We start from the raw sequence: 26,605 nt of genomic DNA, 5'->3' as shown, positions 1-26,605 counted from the left end.
CATTCTGACATAAAATACCAAGCTACGGTCTCTCTCCCTAAGTTCTCATTTTTTATTTTTAAGAGCTGAATGCGCACCTGACTCCTGCATACCACAGGTATAGTTTTGCCCCCTAGCATGAGTTCTCGTGAATGCCCACAGTGATGAGGAAAAACAAGTCTTTCCCAGCCATGACACCAACTGGGCCCCATCTGAGCTCTCGTGTTTCCCTGAAGGCAGACGCATCACTGGAGCCTTTTCCACACAGAAGACACGAAGAGCTTCTCTCCCCGGTGAGTTTTCACATGACTGCGAAGCGATGAGTGGTCGCTGAAGGCCTTCCCGCAGGCCAGGCACTCGTAGGGCTTCTCCCCAGTGTGTATCCTCCTGTGCACGTTCAGGTTTGAACCTATGCTGAAGGCTTTCCCACAGTGATCGCACTCGTACGGCTTCTCTCCTGTGTGACTTCTCATGTGTGTCTTGAGGGTGGACTGGTTTCTGAAGGCTTTCCCACACTGCCTGCACTCAACACGTTTCTTTACGAGATGAGTACTCATGTGCCTCCTCCGGGACAAGTAATCCCCAAACACTTTCCCGCACACGGCACACTCATAGCGTCTCTCCTGAGTGTGTATTTTCCTGTGTGTGGTCAGGTTTGAGCTTGCACTGAAGGCTTTCCCACACAGATCACACCCATACGGCTTCTCTCCGGTGTGGGAATTCATGTGCGTCTTCAGGATGGACTGGTTTCTGAACGCCTTCCCACACTGTCTACATTCGATGGGTTTCTTCACAATATGAATTCTCATGTGCTTCCTCCGTGACAGGAGATCGCCGAAGGATTTCCCACATTCTTTACACTCGTACGTTTTCTCCACCATGTGGTTCTTCTTGTGCAAGTTGAAGTTCGACTTCCATCGGAAGGCTTTCCCACACTGTGTGCATTCGTAGGGTTTCTCTCCAGTGTGATTTCGGACGTGCTCTTTGAGGTGTGAGGGATGCTGGAAGGCTTTCCCACAGTCGTGACATTCATACGGTCGCTCTCCAGTGTGTGTCCGTTTGTGTGCAATGAGGTGGCAGCTCCTGCCATACGCCTTCCCACACTCATCACACTTGTAAGGTCTCTCCCCGGTGTGAACTCTCATGTGTATCTTCAGGGAGGAGAGGGTTCGGAAGGCGTTTCCACACTGACTGCAGTCAAAGGGCTTCTCCGTGAGGTGAGTTCGTGCATGACTCCGAAGGGCAGAGGGGTCATTGAAGGCTTTCCCGCAGGCGCTGCACTCGTAGGGCTTCTCCCCAGTGTGGATCCTCCTGTGCCGCGTGAGGGAAGCACTCGTCGTGAAGGCTTTTTGGCACTGGTGGCATTCGTGCATTTTTCTCCCGTTGTAAATGCTCACGTGTTGGGTTAGAGGTGACCTGTTCTTAAAGGCCGCCCCACAGTCCCGCCGGTGATAGGGCCTCTTGCCAGGGTGCCTTCCCATTTGCTGGGTAAGGTGGGTGCCCATGCTGAAGACTTCAAACAGGTGAGTGTACTCGGCGGGTTTCTCCCCAAGACGTGTTCTTTCCTGATGATTGAGAGAGGAGTGACTAGGGCGTTTCCCACAGCTCCCCACGCCCCTAAGAGCCATCCAGTCCTCCCCATGTACACTCACAGGAGTAGAAACAGGCCCTATGACCAATGACGCTGTGACTAGAGTGCAACAGTACTGTTCACGTCCCACTTGGGGTCTAGCAAATGAAACGGTGGAGGCTACGCCCTGAGGCCCCACATGAGTAACGTTCACAAAGCTTTTACTGTTTACTGTTTAAACCTGAATTGAACCCCAACGCTCATTATCTGAGGCTAGGTTTAGGGTTTTCCCCCAAAGCTGTGAGAAACAGTGTCTGAAACAGGTGCCTCTCAGGGAATACCACTCGCTGGTTCCTGAGCTGCTTTTCTAACAGGCTGCCCCAGCCTTCTCCCATCCGGAAAACCAGGGATCATCCCAAGAAAACCTTACCACTGTCACACCACGGGGTGTTTCCTTGCCAAAAATGTCTTCCATGAGAATGGACCATTTGCTTTTAGATGGAGTCTCCCAATCTGCAACAAATTGGAAAAATATTAACCTGAGGAAAGAAATGTTGGCTGGAGAAAGAAAACAGTGAGATGACAGCTGATGAAAACGGGATTTCTTTGCAAAACTAACCTTAAAGAAGGAAAAGCGATGTTGAAAGGAAGAACACACATGGGGATAAAAATGCCTGTGCATTGTGGCTCTGTGAGATACCTGGTGATGGCGGAGGAGACACTTAACTAGATTCACTAAGGAATAACTCTTCAAAGAGTAACACGGATAACAACAGAAGGGTACAATCAGGGGTGCAGAGTATGAAAGAATGGGACAAAGCTCACGTGGACAGGTCAAATTTACACACGAAGCCCAGCAATTCTGCTTCTGGGGATTTACCCAAAGAAAGCAAAAACACTACCTTGAAAAGATATCCACACCCCCATGTTCACAACAACACTATTTACAATAGCCGAGGTATGGAATCAATCTAAGTGTCCTTTGACAGATGAATAAAGAAAATGTGGTGTATACACACAGTAGATTATTATTCAGCCGTAAAAGAATAAAAAGAAGGAACTCTTCCTACTCAACCACACAGATGGGTCTTGAGGGCATAATGCTAAGATAAGACAGAGACAGACTGCATGATCTCACTTCTGTGTAGAATCTAAAAAAACAAAACAAAACAAAACAACTACCACCCCCCAAAACAAAACAAAACACAAGAACTGAGCTCGTGGATACAGAGAACACTGTGATGGTTGTCAGAGGTGGTGGGTGGGCAAAATAGGTGTGAAGGGGGTCAAAAGGTACAAACTTCCAGTTGGGAAACAAGTAAGTCCTGGGCTGTAGGGTACAGCATGGTGACTATAATTAATAAGTCTGTATTATACTGAAAATTGCTAAGAGGGGAGTGGGGTGGCTTAGCTGGTTAAATGTCTGACTCTTGATTTCGGCTCAGGTCATGGTCTCATTGTTCACGGAATCGAGTCCCACGTCGGGCTCTGCGCTGAGGGTGCAGAGTCCGCTTGGGATTCTCTCTCCCTCATGCTTTCTCCACCCCTCCCCAACTCGTTCTCTCAAAATAAATTTAACAAAAAAGTTGTTAGGACAGTAAATCTTAAAAGTTCTCATCACAAGAAAAAAATTGTTCTGTACCTGTGTGGTGACGGATGTTAATCAGATTTACTGTGGTGATCCCTTTGCAATACATACAAAAATTGAGTCACTATGTTGTACACCTGAAATTAACAGTATCTCAGTGGAAAGTAAGTAAACCAATAAGTGAATAAGTCAGTCAGCAGATAGATAAAAGGAAGAGAAAAGGAAGAAACACAGACGTACATACATAGGAGAGGAGAGTGAGACCAAAGGACTTGTGCGAAAATGAAGAAGGGGCATTCTCAGATTTCCCTGGCTGACATTTCCTCATGGACCTCCCTGCCTGGCATCACTGAGTAAATCAGGTGCCCAGAAGCACCCATGTCTGCCTGGTGCTTACCGGGAGATGTGGCTCGGTGAAGTCCCCTCTCCTCTGTCCTCAGCTCCTCTTCTTGTTCCAAGTGGGAGATAAGGCTGGGTTTGCCCACCTGATACCCTACTCACGGGGAAAGACACATGTTGGGGGAGGATCGTGCAGAGGACAACCCCTTCCGTTAGGCTGGGGTCAATGTTTTGATCTTCAGTGCTCTGAAGGTGGACAAGTCTGACTTAGGAGCAGCGAAATGGTGGTGCCCAATTTCTAAGAAACACAGTGAAAGGCTTTCATAAAACACAAAGCCACAAACACCGACACGCTTTGCCCTTCAAAAGAATGAAGATTGCTCAACTCAGAAACCTATGCCCAGGCTCAGACACACTTGCTGACCTCCACGGTCAATGCAATGGGCAGGTCTCGGCTGTTGGGGGTCACCATGGGGGGCGGGGGGGGGGGGGGGGTATCAGGACGGCTTGTTCACGTTGTGTTCCAAATCCCCACAGTCCCTGGGTCACAGCAAGTACTTAAAACAAAAACATCTGCCACACGAACAGAGAAATGAGTCCAGCCTTACCCACTGAAGCAAGGTTGCTATAGTTCTCCAACATCACATCTTTGTACAGTTTTCTCTGTGAAGAATCCAGCAAGGGCCATTCCTTTTCAGTAAAGTCCACAGCAACGTCCTGGAAAGTCACTGACTCCTGAATCACCACACATATTTGGGGTCAGTAAGAAACCGTCCCATCTGTGTCCACAGAGATGGACTGAGGCTGGGCATGAGAGACTCTGAACACAGGACTTCCAGATGTGGCTCTGGGGACTCTTCACTAGGAGGTGATCTCATCGCATCACATGCAACATTGCTGACCTGGGACCAAATCTCTCCACTTCTAGCCTGGCCTGAGCATTCTGAGTTGTATTATGAGAGAAACACCTGCTACGTTAGTCATTTCCCCTTACGTCCCTGATACCAGGACGGCCTTGCACCTGTCTCTGGCTTTTTCTCCTGTGCCCTGATCAGGCAGTGATCAGCCTGGGTGAGGCTCTAAAAGAACTCTAACAGGTGGCACTGGGGGCATCCTAGGGAAGTGCCTCTCCCACCCCCAGGGGCCCAGAAATCTTCTACCTGAGAACCCACACTGGTTGGCACAGGAGGCTCCAGGCCACTGCAAGCAAACAGGTCCACATCCTGGGGACAGGAATGCTCTCTGGAGGGATGAATCTCTGACTCCTGGATATAGGCAGGGTCCTGGATGGATGCAGCTGGAGAGGAGTGGATCCATGAGGATTAAAGCCTGCCCGACACTCACAGATCAGGAAGCTGCCCATGCAACTGGAAGTATGCTAGGTGTGCAGTGCCTATCCTCGTCTGTCTCACACACACCATGTCTTGTAACAGGCCAGAGGGGCCCTGCCCCACTCAGGGACAGGGGAAAGGACGGCAGGCTGACATACCCATAAAAAAGCAATACACGCTCTCAACCAATGAGTGAAGAAATTAAAGCTCTAGCAGGGAGAGCGTTTACTTGGCTCAGATTTTTCACAGTAATACGGGATAAATAAATATAACTAAAAACAAAACAAAACAGGGGTGTCTGGCAGGCTCAGTCAGTGGAGCACACAACTCTTGATATCAGGGCTATGAGTCTGAGCTTCATGCTGGGAGTAGAGATTACTTACAGATAAAATATTTAATAATAACGATAACAGTAATAATAAATAGGTAACAGGGTTACCCACGACCTGTCTTTCCTTACACACCAACCACACACAATCCCTACTTCACCCAAACCCACAAGTCAGACAGTCACGTGGGGGGCTCCCACGACTCTGCCCCCACCCCTTGTCAGTTCCTCCACCCTTCCTGGCAGACCTCCCCCTAGCCATGCACACCCCTGATCTCCGGGAAGTCCAGGGGCCACTTACGCATGACTTCTGAGGGCACTCATTATCACCCCAGGAACTTACCACACGTGGGAGACAGACCAGGAGCTGCCATCCTGTGAGAATGACAGTCAATCTGCCAGAATAGGGCACTGGCAGCAGGAGGCTTCCCTCTCGCTGTCACGGGACTCTTCGAGCAGGCATCTGTAGTAAATGAGAAAAAGACCAGTAGGACAAAGACTTCCCACCTCTCCGCTCACAGGACAATTCTGACTTTGGTTTTCCACCATCTCTTCTTTGGAGCAGCAAGTTCTGTCTGATCTTGGGCCTTTATCTTACTCAGGTGAGTCCTCTGGGCCAATGTGGAGAAGGTCCCTGATGTGCCTAATAAGATTCAGATCCACTCTCCCGTGTGATCTGTTGCCAAGCACAACTCCATCAGACTCCTTTACTTGTTAAACACTTGGGCTCCAGACTTGTCTTCCTTTCAACTTCAAGGCTTACCATGGTTTAGGATGGTTCTAGTAGCCGTGGGGTCGGTCCACCTATAGCCATGCGTTCCAACCTCCAGTGCCTTTTGGCCACTCACTCCACACCCACACACACACCCTGGCCACAGCCCAGGCCGTGTCATCACTGGAATCAGCTTCACCTCGCAGGCAATGATTCCAAAATCTCTCTGAACAAAAACCTCTTCTCCAACACTCTTCTCACACGACCTCTCTCACTTGAGAGAGGATTCCAGGCCACCCATGCTGCTTCCATCTTGCTCTCTAACAGCAAATTCCTCCTCTCACCACCCCGCCTACCCAGCAGGAAGTCATCATCAATATCCGTCACTTCTATGACTCTCTGCCCATATTAATTCCTACCAGCCAAAGGACCAACCTTGGATGATTCATTCCAACCATTCACCTCCTCTCTGAAGGTAATTGGCAAGACCAGTCTGCACACAACTGGTAACCTCCCAAACTCAGCTGCAAAAGGAGTATTTATATTCAAGAAAAGCCTACCAGGCAACCTGACCTTCCAGTCGCCTAAAAACTGTGTAGAAATCTTGCCAGTTTTTCCCAAATCAAAAACTGTCTCATCATTACGCTTTCAACAAGTAATCTTATTTTCATTTCACAGTAATCCCCCCCCCAAAAAAAATGAGTTTACAGACCAAATCTAAAATGTGAACCAAAATGCAAAAGATCTAGAGGAGCAGGAACAATGTTAAGAAAGAAAAACAAACGTAGAGGATTTGTACTAACTTTATCACAGTAATGGATGGAATAAGTAACAGACAAACAGGTCATTAGAACAGAACAGAGTTAGAAACAAACCTACATGTGTACAAACGATTTTCATTAAGAGAACAAAGCAATTCAGTAGGGAAAGCAGTCTTTTTAACAAATGGTACTGAGTGGTTAAGCGTCCCACTTCGGCTCAGGTCATGATCTCATGATTCATGAGTTTGAGCCCTGTATCAGGCTCTGTCCTGACAGCTCAGAGACTGGATAGAGCCTGCTTCAGATCCTCTGTCCCCTCTCATTCTACCCCTCCTCAGCTCACATGTGTGCTCTCTCTCAAAAATAAACAAACATTAGGGGCGCCTGGGTGGCTCAGTCGGCTAAGCGTCCGACTTTGGCTCAGGTCATGATCTCCCAGTTCGTGAGTTCAAGCCCCGCGTCGGGCTCTGGGCTGACAGCTCAGAGCCTGGAGCCTGCTTTAAATTCTATGTCTCCCTCTCTCTCTGCTCCTCCCCTGCTCATGCTCGGTCTCTCTATCCTTCAAAAATAAATAAAAACATTAAAAAAATAAATAAAATAAAATAAAATAAAATAAAATAAAATAAAATAAAATAAACAAACATTAAACAAACAAATGGTACCAAGGGCACCTGGCTGGTTCCAGTTGGGAGACCATGTAGCTCTTGATCTCAGGGTCCTGAGTTTGAGCTCCACGCTGGGTGTAGACATTATTTAAAAAAAAAAAAAAAAATGCCACTGAAAGAACTCAATGGGTAACAGGAACTTTACATTCTTTTATCACTGCATAAGCAACAACTTGAATTAAAAACCTTTCTGAGATGAAACAGAAACCACAACATAAAAACCATAGAAAATATTTTAACAACCTTAAGTTACACAACAGTATTTTAGTCTAGACACAGAATATTAATAAATCATTAAATTGGCCTTTACCAAAAATACAAATTTTCAAACAAAATCATGAAGAAAATTAATAGTCTAGCATAAAACACACAAAGATCAATGAAACAGAAATGAGATCCCAGAAATAAAGGCACACATACACAGTCAATTACTTTATGACAAGGAACCAAGGATATACAAGGAAAGGACAGTCTCTTTAATAAATAATGTTGGGACAACTGGATGGCCACATGCAAAAGAATGAAACTGGACCACTATGTTACATCATACACAAAAATGAACTCAAAATGATTAAAGACATGAATGTAAGACCCAAAACCACAAAGCTGAAACAAAACATAGGCAGTAAGCTCCCTGACACTGGTCTTGCCAATTCTGATTTGACACGGAAAACAAAGAAAACAAAAACAAAAATAAGTGCGCCTGCACCAAACTAAAAAGCTTCTGTACAGTAAAGGAAACCATCAACAAAATGAAAAGGCATGGTGCCTGGGTGGCTCAGTCGGTTAAGTGTCTGACTTCAGGTCAAGACCTTACGGTTTGTGAGTTCAAGCCCCATGTCAGGCTCTGTGCTGACAGCTCAGAGCCTGGGGCCTGCTTTGGATTCTGTGTCTCCCCCTCTCTCTGCCCCTCCCCTGCTAGTGCCCTGTCTCTCTCTCTCAAAAATGAATAAACATTAAAAAAAAATTTTTTTTAAAGGCAACCTAACAAAAAAATATTTGCAAATCATATATCTGATAAAGAGTTAATATCTGAAACACATAAAAGAATCTTACAAGTGGGGTGCCCAGATGGTTCAGTGGGTTAAACATCCAACTATTGATTTCAGCTCAGGTCATGATCTCATGGTTCATGAGATAGAGCCCCGCATTGGGCTCTGCACTGACAGTGCAGAGCCTGTTTGGGATTCTCTCTCTCTCACTCTCTCTCTCTCTCAAAATAAGTAAATAAACTTTAAAAAAAAATGAACTCTAGCCATTTGCTAGCATGGATTCACCTTGAGGGCATTGCGCAAAGTGAAATAAATCCGACAGAAAGAGCTAAATATCTATTTTTACTTCTATGTGGAATCTCAAAAAACAAAACAAAATAGGTCATGGATACAAAGAACAGACTGCCTGAATCAGAGGGTGGGTGAAATGGGTGAAAAGCATCAAAAGGCACAAAGTTCCAGTTATAAAATGAGTAAATCATGGAGATACAATGCACAGCATGGTGACTAGTTATTAATACTGTAGTATATATTTAAAAGTCGCTAGAGAAGGGTAACGATAAGGAATATAATCAAAGATATTGTAACACACTGGATGGTCACAGATGGTAGCTACACTTGTGAGCACAGAATAGGTTTTTGCACCCAAACTACTGTAACGTTGTGTTTGTTATACTTCGAGGGAAAAAAAAGAAAGTAGCTGAGAGAATAGATCTGGAAAGTTTTCATCACAAGAAAAAAAAATGTAACTCTGTATGGCAATGATGTTAACTAGAGACTCATTGTGGTGTTCAATTCACAATACACACAAATATCAAATCATTACACTGTACACCTAAAACTAACGTTTTGTCAATTATAACTCAATTCCAAAAAAAACAGTTGCGCAATTATGTATAAAGCTGCTATAAACCTTAAACAAAATGAATAGCAAGCCACAGATTGGGAAAAAATATTTGTAGTATGGGGTGTCTGGCTCTTGATTCCAGTTCAGGTCATGATCTTGTGGATCATGGGATCAAGCCCCTGCATTGGGCTCCGTGCTGACAGTGCACAGAGCCTGCTTGGGATTCTCACTCTCCCTCTCTCTCTGCCCCTCACCGCTGCTCGTGTGTGTGCATGCATGCACCCTCTCCCTCTCTCTCTCTCTCTGTCTCTCTCACAAGATACACTTAAAAAATATAATTGTAGTACATACACTTCACAAAGAGCTCATACATTCAGATTACATAAAGAACTCCTATAAAACAAAATTAAAAAACCAATTCAACAAAAAAAAGCTAAAGCACAAAATGTAATGACAAATGTAACAAACTTGTCAAAAGGTATTCAACGTCATTAGTTATCAGATGAATGCAAACAAAACTAAAGATACAGCATTTTAACCCTCTAGAGTGGCCAAAATAAAAAAGACTGCCAACATCAAACGTTGGCAAGGATGGGTGGCTGAGGTTGAACTGGTTCAACTACTTTGGACAACATTTTGCCAGTTTCTTTACCATTTGACTCAGCCATTCCACTCACAGATATTTACCCAAGAGAAAAATTTCATTTTTTTATTTTTTAAAAAAAAAATTTTTTTAATGTTTATTTATTTTTGAGACAGAGAGAGACAGAGCATGAACGGGTGAGGGTCAGAGAGAGAGGGAGACACAGAATCGGAAGCAGGCTCCAGGCTCCGAGCTGTCAGCACAGAGACCGACGGGGGGCTCGAACTCACGGACCGTGAGATCATGACCTGAGCCGAAGTGGGACGCTTAACCGACTGAGCCACCCAGGCGCCCCAAGAGAAAAATTTTAAAACACGTTACAAAGACTCATACAAAATGTTCACAGCAATCTGGTTTCATAATAGCCCCAAACTGCAAACAATCTAAATATCCATCAACAACAGAACGGATAAACACACTGTGGTATGTGCAATGGAATATTACTGAACGAACACTAACTACTGAGACACACAACACAGTGGAAACTCCACGACGCTGACCAATACAAACTATACACAAAAAATGCTCTACGATTCCAGTCATAGGACATCCACGAGTAGGTGGACTTATTTAGGTTGTTAGCAAAACTTGTTTATTTCAGTCGATAGAAGTAAAAAAAAAACAACGGCTGCCTCGGTGGAAGAGCATGAGATGGAGAAACTGAAGAAGCAAGTGGAACTTTCTGAGGCAACTGAAATATTCTTCACATTTATTTTTAGCTAGTGGTTACACGATGTACACAACTGTCAAAAAATTCATCAAAGTGATCTAGTATCTGTGCACTGTCTTCACGGTAAATTATACTTTACTTTTAAAAAGTTAACAGGAGTGTTTCTAACTTTCTGGTTTCTATAAAGTTCTAACAAAATTCCTCCCAAAACCGATCTGTGATACTCTCCTCCTCTCCTATTACAAACGAGGAGATGTCTGCTCTCTCTTCTAAGGCTAACCTCTTCAGGGTAAATAAATATGGATATAAAATCAAAATGTACGGAGGAAAAAAAGTGAAATGAAAAAATATTCAAATCAAAGGAAGCTAGAGGAAAGGAAAAATAAAAAAGGACAAATTCAACAGGCAAATATGTTAACACACAAGATTTAATAGACTAAATACTCCAACTAAAATATAGATATTCTCAAAACAGGTTAAAAACAACCCAGTTAGGGGCGCCTGGGTGGCTCAGTCCATTAAGTGTCCAACTTCGGCTCAGCTTATGACCTTGCAGTTCGTAAGTTTGAGCCCCACGTCAGACTCTGTGCTGAGAGCTCAGAGCCTGGAGTCTGCTTTGGATTCTGTGTCTCCCTCTCTCTCTGCCCCTCCCCTGCTCACACTCTTGTCTCTCTCTCTCTCTCTCAAAAATAAACAAACATCAAAAAATTTTTTAAACAAATAATCAAGCTATATGCTGTTTACAACAGACATCTAAAACATAAAGATATAGCAAGAATGGAAATAAAAAGAAGATATACAAGACACACACTTTTCTTTTAAATCTGGTTTAAATACATTAGTATCCGGCAGAAAGAACTAAGGCAAAAAGGTTCAGAGAAAACTGAGGTATTACGTAACGAAAAGAGGTATAATTCAAGAAAAAAACCCTATATATATGTATATATACATATGCGCACATATATGTGTTTTAACAGCCTCAAATACACACACACACACACACACACACACACACACACACACACACAAAGACAGGGACGCCTGGGTGGCTCAGGTGATTAAGCGTTCAACTCTTGATCTCAGATCAGGTCTTGATCTCAGGGTGGTGAATTCAAGTCCCGCACCGGGCTTCATGCTGGGCATGGAGCCTACTCAAAAAATAAAAATAAAAAATAAAAAAAGACTGAAGTCTAAGGAGCATGGATAAAGCCACCACCAGAGGTCTCACTAACACGGTTCAAGCAGATGATTCAGTAACTATATGCATACTGAACAAGACGAAACAGTATACCCTAGCTACTATAAACTCCAACCACACAGGTACAACGTGTCTCAGAAAATGGCATCTATCTCTGAAAACAATGCAATGAAGTTAGCAAACAGTGTCCAAAGGGTAACGAGAAAAATGTCACAGGAATGAGTATTAAAAAAGAAAAAAATTCTAAATAATTCACGTGTCAAAGAAGTCATAATACATAATATTTATAACTGAAATATAATAAAATACACTGAAATTCTTTGGAACGCGACAGGTATCCAATGTTAGAAACTGGAAAGAAATGCTGCAAAAAAGTAAAAAGAAGAAAATTATAAAGAGCAGAAAGTTATGAGATGAAAGACATACATATGATGAAGTCGTTCAATCAAGGCAAAAGTTCTCTAAGAAAAACAAAACTCACAAAATTCTGGCAGGACTTATTTTATTTTTAAAAAAGGAAAATCTATGAATGAAAAACCAGATTATGTTACAGATGTAACAAACATTAAAAATATAATAAAAACATTAACGACTTTGACTATACAATTTAAACCTTAGAAGGAATGAGTAAATCCCTAAAGAAATTTTACTGACCATAAAGAAATAAAGAACTTGGATGCCCTATGACCTTTAAAGGAACTGAAACAAAGAAACAACTGCTCAAAAAATTTCCACAAAGAGAACCCCAGACCTAAATGGTTTTTTCCTGGTGCAGCTCCCTTTTGCAGAACAAGTGATTCTATTCTTAGGCAAAATATTCCAGAGTTTAGAAAAAATGGAATATTCCCACCCCATTTTATGAGACTGGCATAAACCTGAAACAGAAAAGGAAAATTACAAGCCAATTTTACTCAAACACGGATCCAAATCTCTGAACACACTAGCAAATGGAAGCCAAAAATGATACAGTAGTGCCTACCTTTACAAGTAAGTTATTTACCAACGCAAATGTCATGAACCATTAGAAAACCAATTGATTTAATTTGCCACATTACCAGACAAGTAAGAAAATCACACTATTCATTCATGCATTCAATGCACAACAGTAGTACCACAAGTCAGGCACTGTTTAAGGTACTAGAAATATACAGATAAACAGATATCAAAGCAGATTCCAGAAAAAAAAAAATTCACTTGTTAAAAGCCTAAACCTACCTTTCATGAGAAAAAACTCTTAAACTAGGAAAAGAAGGGAGTTTCCTTTACTATCTTTAAAAAAAAAAAAAAAAAAAAAAGCTTCGACCAACATAAAAAGTCAATTATCTTCAAGGTTGGGGGGGAAAAATGGGACTACCTAGAGTTTGCTGCCCAAACTCCATTCAATGATACCAGAAGTCTCCAGCGAGTCCAGCAAAGTAAATAATAAAAAATGAATGATGCAAACGGAAAATAATAGTAGTTACTATTTATTCTACAGAGGATAAAACTGTCTATGAAGAACATTCAAAACACTACACAAAAACCAACCCAAATTCAATACACCAAGCCCTTGGGAAAAAAAAAAAATTCCTAAGTACTAAAAACAAAGATCCTACAAATAAATCTAACAACAAAACTCTCCCTCTCTCTCTCTCTCACACACACACACTCCTTAAATCCTTTATTAAAATTTTAACATTTATTCATTTCTGATAGAGACAGAGTGGGAGCAGGGGAGGGGCAGAGAGAGAGGGAGACACAGAGTCTGAAGCAGGGTCCAGGCTCTGAGCTGTCAGCACAGAGTTGGATGTGGGGCTTGAACTCATGAACCACAAGATCATGACCTGAGCTGAAGTTGGACACTCAACCAGCTGAGCCACCCAGCTGCCCCAACTCCTTAAATCCTTTGAAACTTCATTGAAAAGCATTGTAGAATATACAAGCAAACATTCTATATCAATAAATAGATATAACAAGATTAATTGTAAGATTCAATGAAATAATGCCAACATTATAAAAACTCACATACATATTCAACACAACTTGAAAATAAAAACTCCATGGGTGCTCGGGGGGCTCAGTCGGTTAAGTGTCACTCTTGGTTTCAGCTCAGGTCATGATCTCAGGGTTCATGAGGTCCAGTCCCGCTTCAAGCTCGTGCTGACAGCGCGGAGCCTGCTTGGGATTCTCTCTCTCCCTCTCTCTCTGCCCTTCCCATGCTCTCACTCTTCTTTCTCTCTAAACAAATAAACTTAAAAAAAAAAAAAAAAAAAAAAAAGGAAAAAGAAAACGCAAGTATCGGGAACTCTAAACTGACCCTAAAATTTAAGCCATGAAGTGTCTGAAAATGAATGGGTAAGTGTATGCACTTCATCTACAAGGTACTTAAAAATCTCTAAATTAAAAAGTGTACTTGCAGAGGCGCCTGGGTAGCTCAGTCGGTTAAGCGGTAGACTTCCATTCAGGTCATGATCTCACGGTTTGTGAGTTCCAGCCCCGAATCAGCTTGGAGCCAGGAGCCTGCTTCCAATTCTGTCTCCATCTCTTTGCCCCTCCCCCGCTCACACAGTCTTTCTCAAAAATAAACATTAAAAAATTAAAAAAAAAAAAAAGTGTACTTGCATTAATGGAAAAAAGAACGTCTCTGAAAGCACTTGAGTGAGTCCATTCACAAATAATTACCAAATTAGGAAATGCATTTTTGGAAAAACATATAAACAGTAAAATCCTTAAAGGAATTTATGGGGAATGAAGGGGATGCAGGAATGACCACACAGGTTCGATGTTTCATAATCTCCTTCTTGGTCTGGTTTGTAGATTCGCTTTACCACTGTCCTTTTAAGAGTGTGTGTTTTCATATTTTTTTTTTTGCAAAGAGTGTTTTCATACTTTTTTTGCATGTTTTATATTCCAATTAAAAAATATAGGGGCGCCTGGGTGGCGCAGTCGGTTAAGCGTCCGACTTCAGCCAGGTCACGATCTCACGGTCCGTGAGTTCGAGCCCCGCGTCGGGCTCTGGGCTGATGGCTCGGAGCCTGGAGCCTGTTTCCGATTCTGTGTCTCCCTCTCTCTCTGCCCCTCCCCCGTTCATGCTCTGTCTCTCTCTGTCCCAAAAATAAATAAACGTTGAAAAATATTTGAGGGGCGCCTGGGTGGCTTCGTCGGTTAAGCGTCGGACTTCGGCTCAGGTCATGATCTCATGGTTCGGGAGTTCAAGCCCCGCGTCAGGCTCTGTGCTGACAGCTCGGAGCCTGGAGCCCGGAGCCTGTTTCCGATTCTGTGTCTCCCTCTCTCTCTCTGACCCTCCCCCGTTCATGCTCTCTCTCTGTCTCAAAAATAAATAAACGTTTAAAAAAAATTAAAAAAAAAATATTTGAAAGGAAAAGGATAAATAGCAACCACAATAAGATAGTAAAAATCAATGCAAAATAGTAATCACAATAAATGTTAATGGACTAACTCTCAGGTTAAATAACAGAACGTTGAGGTGAACTTTTTTTTTGAAGTGAACTTTTAAATCCAGTTATAGGCTGTTTACACCAGTCAACTAAAATAACAGGGAAGTTCACGGAAAAGTTTTAAATATAAGATTTAACATTCAATACAAATGTTAATAGGAAGCCGGTGTGCCTCTATTAATATTGGACAAAACGGACCGCAAAAGAAAAGGAAGGTATTACCCTCCCGGTCTCCCGTTCCGGACAGACCCCACCATAAAGTCCTGAATTCACCTGGGCGGGGCCTCTCCCTCTCCACCCCAAGGGGTCTTTTTTTTTTTTTTTTTTAAACCAGATCATCAGTGCCTCCCCTTGTCCTAAACACAGCGGTCCTAAATTTCAGTCCTCGCGTACCAGCATTTCATGTCGTTGATCAGAGTCTAAAGCACACTCCTCACCGGGCTGCCTGGCTTTCCGGTCCCAGGTCTCTGTCCCCAATTACTCCTCCCTGCCTTATGGGCCTTTCGTGTCCTCGGGAAGACCGAGGGTAAAGGGTTAAGTGAGGAAATTGGGGCTTACAAGGCTGACGTTAGAATTGGGTGGAATGGAGGTCACGGAAGCTGCCGCTGAAAGGACGTCAAGTTCATACAGCAGGTGCGGTCTGTAGCAGGGAAGTGGAGAGCCCCCAACAACCGGGAGAAAGCCGCGATGGACGCCTCCTCTGCCCATGTGTATAGCCGCAATCGCCTCCCGAGAGCAATGGCTTCCGCTTCACTTCCGCCTTCTAACTCTCGCGGGACTTCAAAGGCGGCTTCTAACTCGGAAGCCTGGGGCAGAGAGGGTTCTGGGAGATGTAGTTCTCGAGTTTAGACGGTTATGGCGGTGGTGCCCAACTGGAGTCTAACGATCCACATTTCCCAACTTCCAACTGTTTCAGTGTCCCAGAACCCAGTTCTCGGGTTTCTTTTCGTCTTATAATCATTCTCTTGGTGGTAGCAGCGAATCTCACCGTGTTAGAACTATTTATACACTCAAGGCTCAAATTTCCACCCACAGCCCCCCACCTCTACCCTGGATTCCAGATGGTATGAGACGTGCACTCTCCACTTAGATATTTTAAAATGCCACAAATCATCAAACTCCTGACTTCACCCTCTCAACCTCAAATAATAGCAACCCCATCTTCCCACTTGTCCACTGTAAACCTTGACAAAACCCTCAACCTTTTGATTTGTCCTGTCCACCAGGGAATGTTCCGTTCTACCTTGACCGTCACCCCAGAGCCTGATCACTTTGCCAAAAAAAAAGGAAAAGTTTTCCTTGTTCCAGAATCAAGAGAGGTAGTGTCGGGACTTAGAAAAGTCCAGATTAGCATTTTGTGTTCCTCTTTTATAATACCTGAACTAGAAAGTTAGGAGACCCAGCTGCCAGTGAGGGTGTTTATCGAGGCAAGGTGAGCCCAGGAGGAGTGCAAGCAGTCCATGCCTGCCTCTTAGCATGAGTTCTAATCCCAACTCCACTAAGGCAGGCAACTGCAGTATGTTGCCTATAGTCTGTCCCTTCTGTGTAAATGAGCTGGCTTCTAAATTGTGAGACTCAAATGGGAAAAGTAAGTAATCTGATTATTGTTGTATAGGGTCAAGAAGGGCACAAAACAAGCCAAGCCCACTTTGCAGAGAGGCAAGCAAAGATGGTAAGACCTGGGGCAGAGGATCCTTGGGGTCAAGACTGGGGAAACTCCAGAGAGATTCCAGAGAGGGTAAAGGGTCACATCTTAGATATCTGGAGCCAGCACAGAAGAGGAAAAAAGGAAAAAGATTCAGTTAGGATTCAGGCAGGACCTGGAGTCATAAAAACAGAAAGTGGGTATTTAAAATCAGTAAACAATGCTGGATCAGGATCAATTTGTCTAATCAGTGCTGAATCCCAGTAAACTCACAAGAATTAATTGATGGAATGAATGAAAGGGGAAAATACCACTCACCTAACTCTTCAAAATTAAGAGTAGGAGGTTTCTGCAATATTTCTCAAACAGTGGGAAGTATTGTCAAGGAAAACAGCACCCGAAGGTTGGAAAAACTTCACGCACATTGTGTTTCTATAGAAAGATAGGACTATTGTAGGGAGATAAAATATGTTAATCTGGAGTGCAGGGGTGGTTCAGTTGGTTGAGTGACTGACTCTTGATTTTGGCTCAGGTCATGATCTCACGGTTCCTGAGTTTGAGCCCCACATCAGGCTCTGTGCTGGCAGCACTGGAGCCTGCTTTGGAGTCTCTCTCTCCCTTGAAATAAATAAACTTAAATATGTTAACCTTGGGGTGGTGGGAGGGGGGATGGGCTAAATGGGTAAGGGGCATTAAGGAATCTACTCCTGAAATCGTTGTTTCACTATATGCTAACTAATTTGGATGTAAAATTTAAAAAATAAAAGATAAAATTAAAAAAATATGTTAACCTTAAAAAATGAAACTGTCAGTTATTTTAGCAGCAAAGAAGGAGGGGGTACTTATTTGGGAATAGCAGAGAATTGCAATCCTGGACAAATAAGCTAAGGAGTCCATAGAACTAAGGAACGAATGCTCTTTGATAAAGGAAAGCAGGAAGTTGAGAAGGCTGTCATAAAAAATCCATGAGCGTAAACTGGTATTTTGAAGTATAGTGCATTTTCATTGACTGAGTGGTGATAGTGTCTCATTGGCTGGGCTGTTAACGGGACAGGAGAAAACCTTTTATCTTCTTGCTGGGTTAGTAAAGTGATATGAACTTGCTAGGTGCCTCTCTTCTTGTTTAGTCTGCAACTGACAATGAGGGATAGGGCTGAGAGCACCCCATTGACTCCCCACCTTCCAGATTCCATTCTAAATGAAGTTTCCTTTTATTAATTTTCACAATTGATGAGTTAATCCTGGTGAACACTCCCCCCGCCCTGCCTGTGTAAATGGCTTTTAGTTATTCACACTGCCTAGTGAAGCTGGAAAGACATACTTAAAGTGGACTTTTATTTATTTTTAAAATTATTTGTTGAAGTATAGCAAACATTCAGAAAGTCTGTGACTAAAATTTATTTATTTATTTATTTATTTATTTATTGAGAGCATGCATGCATGAGCAGGGGAGGGGGAGAGGGAGAGAGAGAATCTTAAGCAGGCTCCACACTCAGCATAGAGCCAGGACCCTGGGATCATGGCCTGAGCTGAAATCAAGAGTCAGGTGCTTAATGGGCTGAACCACCCAGGCACCCCTGTAAATAAATTTTAAAAGTGAACACACCTATGCACAAATCATAAAATCTACAAAGGGCACATGCCTATGCAATTGCTACCCAGGGTTTTTAAAAAGAAAATTACCAGAAATCCAGAACCTCTTTCATGGTTCTTGTCACTACAACCCCTTATCTTCCAAGAAAAACCCTATTATGAATTCTTGTGATATCTGATAGGACTTAGAATACAACTGCCCTAAAATATGGCACCTTACCATATTGAACACGTTAAGGTGAAAGAATTTGAGAAACAGCTGGCTCAGGAAGGACTCTCTGACCTTCCCCTGAATCACATCGTAAGATGTTCAAGTGATAGATGTCCTTTCTGTACCAGAGGAAAGGAGTATCTTTATCTCTGAAGATGAAGTGATGCAGAGAGGAGTCCGAATGAACAGGATCACTAAATTTCCCTCAGTGTGCTACCCTGAAACCTATATCCATTTGTCCTATCACATTTTCCCACTACTTTCTACTCTTCATCAAACTTTGCATAAAAATGCCTATCTTAACTTCTTTGTGCTTTCATTGCCTTATGAAGGCTCCCGTGTCAAGTAGAAAATCAAATTTACATGTTTTCTCTTGTTAATCTGCCTTTTGCTACAGAGCTCCATCCAAGAACCTAGAAAGGTAGAAGGGAAGATTTTTTCACCCTCTCCTACACATCGTGGAAGAGTTTTGCCTGTTTTTTGAACTTTATGTAAGTGGAGTTAAACCCCCAAACTCCTTTGGGTTTGATGCAGGAGTAAAAACCTGACCAATGCAAGAGAACAGCGCCACCTGGTGTATAAAACTAATGACTGCAGCGGGACCAGGACCAAATTTTCAGTAAAGATGGGTCCATTCTCATACTGTACACAAAAATCAAAATCATTGAGAGGCAAAACAAAAAATATGAAGAAAAATATGACTTCATCGCTTGGAATAGGCAGATATTTCTTTTTTTAAATTAATTTATTTATTTTTCCAGAGAGAGAGAGAGTGTGGAAGGGGCAGAGAGAGGGAGACAGAGAATCCCCAAACAGGCTGTCAGAACAGAGCCCCATGCGGGACGCGAACTCACCCACCGTGAGATCACGGCTCGCTTACCCGAGCCACTCAGGCACCCTGAGAGATATTTCTTAAATAGGAGGCAAAGGAAAGAAAGATTTGATAAACTGGAACACATTAAAATTAAGAACTGATTAAAAAGAATTAAGAACTGCTCATCAAAAGACATCACCGATAGTTAAAAAAACAACCCATGAAGTGGACGAAAAACATATATCTACAAAAGAATTCATACTCAGGCTATATAAAGAACTTTTACAAATTAACAAGAAAAAGGCAACTCGACTTAACAATAGGCAAAAAAAAAAAAAAAAAAAAAAAAATCTGGACACATCACAAAACAGGATGTCCAAATGGCCAATAAACATAGGAAACGGTTCTTGACTTTGTTAAGGAAATGCTAATTAGATTACCACAATGAGATACCACTACTCACTCAACAGAATGGCTATAAGAAGACTGAAAATATTAAGTGTTAGTGATGCTAGAGAAGAAGCAGAACTCCTGTTGCTGCAGGGAGGGCAATTTGGCATATTCACACTGGAAAACTGGTGGAATCTACTACAGCTGCACATAAGCATATCCCATAGCCCAGAAATTCCACTCCTCAGCAAAAGACAAGTGCAGAAATATTCAGGCAGCATTGTTATTAGTAACCAAAAATTGGAAACTATACAAGAGCCAATTAACAGTAGAATGAATAAATAAACTGTAACCATATTCACAAACCAAGAATGAACAAACTGCCACCATATGTAACATTCTAGATGAATATCACAAACATAATGAGTTAAGTAAGAAAGCCAGACACCTTACGCCTGGGTGGCTCAGTCTGTGGAATGTCCCTCTGACTCTTGATTTCAGCTCAGGTCATAATCTCGTGGTTCATGGGATCAAGCCCCGTGTCAGACTCTGCCAACAGTGTGGAGACTGCTTGAGATTCTCTCTCTCTCCCACTGTCTCTGCCCTTCCTTGCATGTACTCTTTCTCTCAAAATAAATAAATAAACTTAAAAAAGAAAAAAAAGAAAGCCAGACACAAATGAGGACATAATGTACTCCACTGATACACAAAGTTCAAAACAGGCAAAGTAATCTGTTCTGTTAGACATCAGAGGGTCATTACCCAGGGGGCAGGGAGACATTGATTGCCAGGGAAACAGAGGGCTTCCTGGATACTGGTTGAGTTCTATATCTTGATCTGAATGGATACTGACAACATGAGTGTGACCAGTTTGTGAAAACTCATCCAGTTATATGTATATTGTGATTCACTGAATGTATATTATTGTTCACTTTATAACTTAACTCAACCTCGGTCCCTAGGCTCTATGGTTTCCTCATCTCAGAAAGTGGCAACTCTTGGGGTGCCTGGGTGGCTCAGTTGGTTAAGCATCTGACTTTGGCTCAGATCATGATCTCGCGGGAGTTTGAGCCCCGTGTTGGACTCTGTGCTGACAGCTCAGAGCCTGGAGCCTGTTTCAGATTCTGTGTCTCCCTCTCTCTCTGATCCTCCCTGTTCATGCTCTGTCTCTCTCTGTCTCAAAAATAAATAGACATCAGGAAACAAAAGTGGCAACTCTTAACAAACAATTCAAGCCAAAAAACCTTTGAGTCCTTCTTGACTCCTTTCTTTCTCTTACACCCCATACCTCAGCAAATATCAATGGTGTACTTAAAGTATATATCCAGAACCAGCCCAGTTCTCACCATCTACACTGTTATCCTTTTTGTCCACAGCTCTTTCAACTCTACCAAACTGTTGTAATGTCTTCTATCTGGTCTCCCTGCCTCTGCCCTTATCCACATTGAACCCAGCCACCAGAGCAATCCTTTCGAAGCCTAAATTGGAACATATTAGTCCTCTGCTTAAATCTCTCTGATGGCTTCTTACTGATGTTGGGTATTTTCTATTTGCTACTCTAACCCATACTTTACCCTGGCCTGTTGCCCAGGAAGGTTGATCTATTTAGACTGCATCAAGAGATTTCTTTGCCCTCTGGCTTCCTATTGGGTTGGGCCAATGGGAAGCACTAGCAAGTTATCAGAGGAAAGAAGAGTGAGGTTTGGGTATGTATGCCCCATCTCCCCTCCTGTACGTCACTAAGGGCTGGCTGCACACCTCAGAACGCTACTCCTGTAATGCAGCCTTCTCTTCATACACTACTCCTTTGATTTCCCTAAACCCCACCCATACCTTTGTAAATATTGCCTTCTTGAGTTCTATTCAAGTTATTCTAAATTCAGTGTGTCATCTGAATGAACAAAGGGTACCAAAATGACCTCAAGAAAGAGGCTCTCATATAGGACTCTGAGGTTGGGTTGGTTACATATTTGAGGAGCTCATTGATGACCTCTTTGTGAGGGGGAACGAGGCATGGATGACACACTGCAGAGAGTGATATCACGATTACTCAAATTATCATTCATGGCAGCATTAGATGAAGCACAGTTGCAAGTTTTGGGAAATGAAGTGGTATGGCCCCCACTTCATTTGCTGTGGCAATACTCATTATGAAATTTGTGGAGTCTCCTGCTTTTTAAGACATTCCCAGAGAGAGACACAGGTGAAGGGAGAAATAAAAAGCTGTAGATATACAGTGGAGACCATGCATAGAAAGTTAGAAATCTTGGGGGGGAAATGGGAATTTCCTGGGTGTGTGTCTGGACTTGTCCTAGATAAACAGTGGGGTCACCAGTAAGTCTTATCTTAGTCACAATGGGGAAAGGAGGGTGTTTGCAGTAAGTAGTTTCTGGAACTCAAAAGGGTAGGAGGTGGGGGGATTACTAGTCCTGGTTTTGTGGCAGCACAGGTAAAGTTGAATATTTCATTCTCCTTTACACATTGATGTTGATATTTAACCACAGATATAAATGACTAGTTTATTCTAAGACATCTTACCTGTCTTCAATTATTTTTTTTCTTTTTCTTTTTACTTTTTTCTTTTTCTTTCTCTTTTTCTTTTTCTTTTTCTTTCTCTTTTTCTTTTCTTTTACTTTTCTCTTTCTTTTTTTTTTTTTTTTTTTTTTTTTTTTTTTATTTTTTATTATTTTTTTTTTTTTTTTTTTTTTAGCAGTGGTTCTCAATGAAGGATTGGATGTCATAGCAGTTTGGTTTGGGTGCTACTGGCATCTAGTGGTGGTACCAAGCTAAACATCCACCAATGGGCGGGACACTCCCACAACACCGGTACATTGGGCTCCAAACCTAGTTACTGTTCAGGCAAAGAGCAGGGGGTTGAATACAAAAATTGCTACCTGTCTCTGCTTTGAGAACCAGGGCTTTACACGCTGGGCAACCATGTCTGAAAACCTAAACTTCTTCTGAGATGCAGAAATCAAATGGGCTCTGAGGATTTTGAAGTGCATCTTGATTTCCCCTTGGAGTTACTGATCATTATTCATTTGTTAACTTGTATTCAAAACAGCAGCTCAAACCTGTAGGATTTTTATATGGAGTTTGTCAAATTTTAGTTATAAAAATTCAGAAAAAAGGGCTTCAGATTTTAGCTGAGATCCAGAAAAGGGCAGGAAGCAAAATTTTCTGTAATGGGCCATACAGTTAATATTGTAGGCTTTGTCGGTCTAAAGAAAATCTCACCTCCCCCTGTGCATTCTCCTTTAACCTCACACAACACTCAAAACTACTTCCTACTTCGGATACTTCTGGCCTCTAAGTCTGTGTGTGTGTGTGTGTGTGTGTGTGTGTGTGTGTGCGTGTTTCCCCCAGACTAAATGATTCTCACATTTTCTAGCTACCAGCTTGGTGTCCTGCAATTCAAGTTAGTTCTGACACTATCTATCTGGAGTTAGTGTCAGATCCCACAGGTTAAGGGTTCAGTCTCACAAACCGCCCCATCCCACTTCAGATACCAATTGCAGTCCAGATTGTCACCTATGCTTCCGGCTGACCAGCTGTAAGTCAGAGGTTCCCTTAGTCTCTTCCTCTGGTTCAATGAATTTGCTAGAGCAGCTCACAGAATTCAGGAAAACAGGTTACTTATTAGATTACTGCTTTTTAACAAAGAATATTAAAGGATAGTAACAAACAGCTAGATGAAGAGATACCTAGAGCAGCGTCTGGAAGTGTCCTGAACACAGGAGCTGGTGTCCTTGTGGAGTTTGGGGTGTTTCGCCCTCCTGGAACTTTTGATGTGTTCTTATTCACCAACTCAGAACCCTGTCTTTTTATTATTTTTTTTAATTTTTTAACATTTATTTATTTTTGAGACAGAGAGAGAGAGAGACAGAGCATGAACGGGGGAGGGGCAGAGAGAGAGGGAGACACAGAATCAGAAGCAGGCTCCAGGCTCCGAGCCATCAGCCCAGAGCCCGACGCGGGGCTCGAACTCACGGACTGCGAGATCGTGACCTGAGCTGAGGTCGGACGCTCAACCGACTGAGCCACTCAGGCGCCCCATAACCCTGTCTTTTTTTTTAAATCATGGTTTCATTACATAGGTTTGATTGCTTGAATCATTGGTCATTGGTGATTGGGTCAGTCTCCAACACCTGGAGGTTGGGGTTTGGGGCTGAAATTTCCTTCTAATCACTGCCCCGTCTTACTGGCAACCTGCCCTGAAGCTATGAAGGAGCCACTTAGCCAAGAGTCATCTCATTAGCATACCAAGAACACTCTTATCACTTAGGAGATTCCAAGGAGTTCTGTGCCAGGAACCAGAGACAAAGACCAAAAAGTTTTCCATAGAGACAAAAGTTAGCCTTCTATTTATACAGATATTCTCCCCCTGGCACTCTCAGAGAGCACACAGAACAGAGCCCAGAAAGTACTTCTACTTAAAAAGATTGTTCCCTCCATAGAGCTAGCCTGGTACAGAAATTTAGCTTCAAGCCTAAGATAGCATTGAGTTAATAATCAGGTATGTAATATTAATTACTCTTCTCATTTTATAGGTGAATTGAACTCAGAGTTTAGTTAATAAATGACAGGTGCTAAAACACAGGACAGTAGACCTTAGTATAAAGCTATTTGACTTGACTTGAGAGCCAGGATTAACCACTTGACTAGAATTGAATTAGGGAGGAGTCAGGATTTCTAGCACACCCAGTACTTCATTTCCTTTCACTCATTCTAGAAGCCTACACACAAGTCAGATGACAGAATCATGAAAACATTCCAGAGATGAGTTTCCTCAAGGCTCCCTTGATGTCCCTGTTCCTCAGGCTGTAGATAAAGGGGTTCATCATGGGAGTGACTACTGTGTACATCACTGAGGCCACTGCCCTCTTCCTGGCAGAGAGAGAAGATGCAGAACTAAGGTAGACTCCAACACAAGTCCCATAGAATAAGCAAACAACAGACAGGTGAGACCCACAGGTGGAAAAAGCTTTGAACTTTCCACCAGTTGATGGGATTCTCAAGATGGAGGAGATAATTCGGGTGTAAGAGAAAATTATCCCTGAGAGAGGACCAACACCCAACAGGCTAGTCACTAAATACACCAGGACGTTATTGATCAGGGTATCAGAACAGGCAAGTTCAAGGATTTGAGCAAGCTCACAGAAGAAATGGGGGATTTTCGAGTCTGTGCAGAAGGACAGGTGCACCAGCATCAGACTGTGGAGCAGGGCATTCATAATGCTAATGAACAAGGAGAGAAGAATCAGCAGGCCACAGAGGCGAGGGTTCATGATGACCCTGTAATACAGAGGGTGGCAGATGGCCACATAGCGGTCATAAGCCATCGTAGTTAGGAGTAAATTGTCCATACATATAAAAACCATGAAAAAGTATACTTGAATGAGACAGCCTCCATAAGTGATAGATTTGCTCTGTGTTGGGATGTTCACCAGCATTTTGGGGACTATAGTGGAGGTGAAGGAGATGTCGACAAAGGACAGGTTGGAGAGGAAGAAGTACATGGGGGTGTGGAGGTGGGAGTCAGAGCTGACGGCCAGGATGATGAGCAGGTTCCCGAGCACGCTGACCAGGTACATGGACAGGAACAGCCCAAACAGGAGGGGCTGCAGTTCTGGATCCTCTGAGAGACCCAGGAGGAGGAATTCTGATACTTCTGTCTGGTTTTCTGATTCCATGTTGTTGAGGTGTCTGCTGAGTTAGAGACAGGAGTTAGTTACGATGAAACAGACACACAGACGTCACTTGCTTGAGAGACATCTTTTATTTATGCTTTAAATTCTAGTAATATTTAAACAATTCTTCCCATCAGGTTCGTCTACGCCTTTTTCCCTTCACCAAGTAAATATTGAGTGACTTCTATGTATCATCCATTTTTCTAATGCTAACATTAAAAATGAAGGGGTGCCTGGATGGCTCAGTCAGTTAAATGTCTGACTTCCACTCAGGTCATGATCTCATTCTCCTGAGCTCAAGCCCCAGGCTCTAGGCTGACAGCTCAGAGTCTGGAGCCTGCTTCAGATTCTGTCTCTGTGTCTCTCTGTCTCTCCCCAACTCACACTCTGTCTCTCTCTCTCTCTCCCTCTCTCTCAAATATAAATAACATTTAAAAGAAAAATTTTTTAAGTAAAATCTAGGATTAGATTCTGTAGTTTCTTCAAACAGTATCAGACCTGGTTAGATGACTTAATTTTCTCAGAAAATCTTAACTGTGTAGTCAACCCTATACTGCTTGACTCTGTTCATAATTGCAAATCTCAAGTAATCCTGGAAATTATAATCTGACATTCTCTATTGCCTTTGTGTGAGAAGTAACACTATTAACCCATTCCTTTAAATGTTCTCTATTTTACAATCACATCAAATCATTCTTTAAAAATTTTTTTAAGTTTATTTATTTTGAGAGAGAGAGAAAAGGGGAAGGTCAGAGAGTGAGGGAGAGAGAATCCCAAGCAGGCTCCAAACTGCCAACGCAGAGCCTGACATGGGGCTTGAAGCCACAAACTGTGAGATCGTGACCTGAGCTGAAATCAAGAGTCAGATGCTTAACCAACCAAGCCACCCAGGTGCCCCAATGTCAAATCATTCTATTGGGACCTATCTTTTTCGAAGGAATTTCTTTTGCTGGACTTGTGACTTGTCATTTATCATCAGCCTACAATGGATGAGAGACATTATAAGAAAAGGTTGAATGAGTCTTGTTATTGTGTCTGCTTAAGAAATGTCATATCCATAGGGGAAATTCCTATCTGTTCTTTAAAACAAGAATACCAAATGCTTTTTATGAACAACTGGTTATTTTCTCTCATAATTACATTCTTTCCCTTCCTTTCCCTTCCCTTCCCTTCCCTTCCCTTCCCTTCCCTTCCCTTCCCTT

General features: G+C 42.6%; 3 protein-coding genes across 3 annotated transcripts in view; 1 reads left to right on the top strand and 2 right to left on the bottom strand.

Annotated features, from left to right (window-relative positions):
• EIF3G (eukaryotic translation initiation factor 3 subunit G) overlaps positions 1-26,605 on the top strand; it is a 767,140-nt gene that overhangs the window by 579,809 nt on the left and 160,726 nt on the right. The gene's annotated exons all lie outside the window — the stretch shown is intronic.
• On the bottom strand, positions 125-15,822 carry ZNF317 (zinc finger protein 317). Its single transcript, XM_049642412.1, has 7 exons — positions 15,619-15,822; positions 5,479-5,598; positions 4,637-4,773; positions 4,085-4,211; positions 3,535-3,630; positions 1,980-2,062; positions 125-1,544 (listed from the first exon to the last, which is right to left on the bottom strand). The coding sequence occupies exons 2-7, from the start codon at positions 5,507-5,509 to the stop codon at positions 225-227; spliced, it is 1,794 nt and encodes a 597-aa protein (XP_049498369.1). The 5' UTR covers positions 5,510-5,598; positions 15,619-15,822; the 3' UTR covers positions 125-224.
• LOC125930582 (olfactory receptor 7G3-like) overlaps positions 24,474-26,605 on the bottom strand; it is an 8,131-nt gene continuing 5,999 nt past the window's right edge. Inside the window, exon 2 of the mRNA XM_049642462.1 lies at positions 24,474-25,417. Within this exon, the coding sequence (XP_049498419.1) occupies positions 24,474-25,406 (933 nt within the window). The 5' untranslated portion in view covers positions 25,407-25,417. The remainder of the gene's footprint in view (positions 25,418-26,605) is intronic.

The sequence above is a fragment of the Panthera uncia genome, chromosome A2 (assembly GCF_023721935.1).
Source record: "Panthera uncia isolate 11264 chromosome A2, Puncia_PCG_1.0, whole genome shotgun sequence".
Lineage (NCBI taxonomy): Eukaryota > Metazoa > Chordata > Mammalia > Carnivora > Felidae > Panthera > Panthera uncia.
The sequence above is the reverse complement of the archived record's forward strand: the minus strand, read 5'-3'. Positions and strand labels throughout refer to the sequence as shown.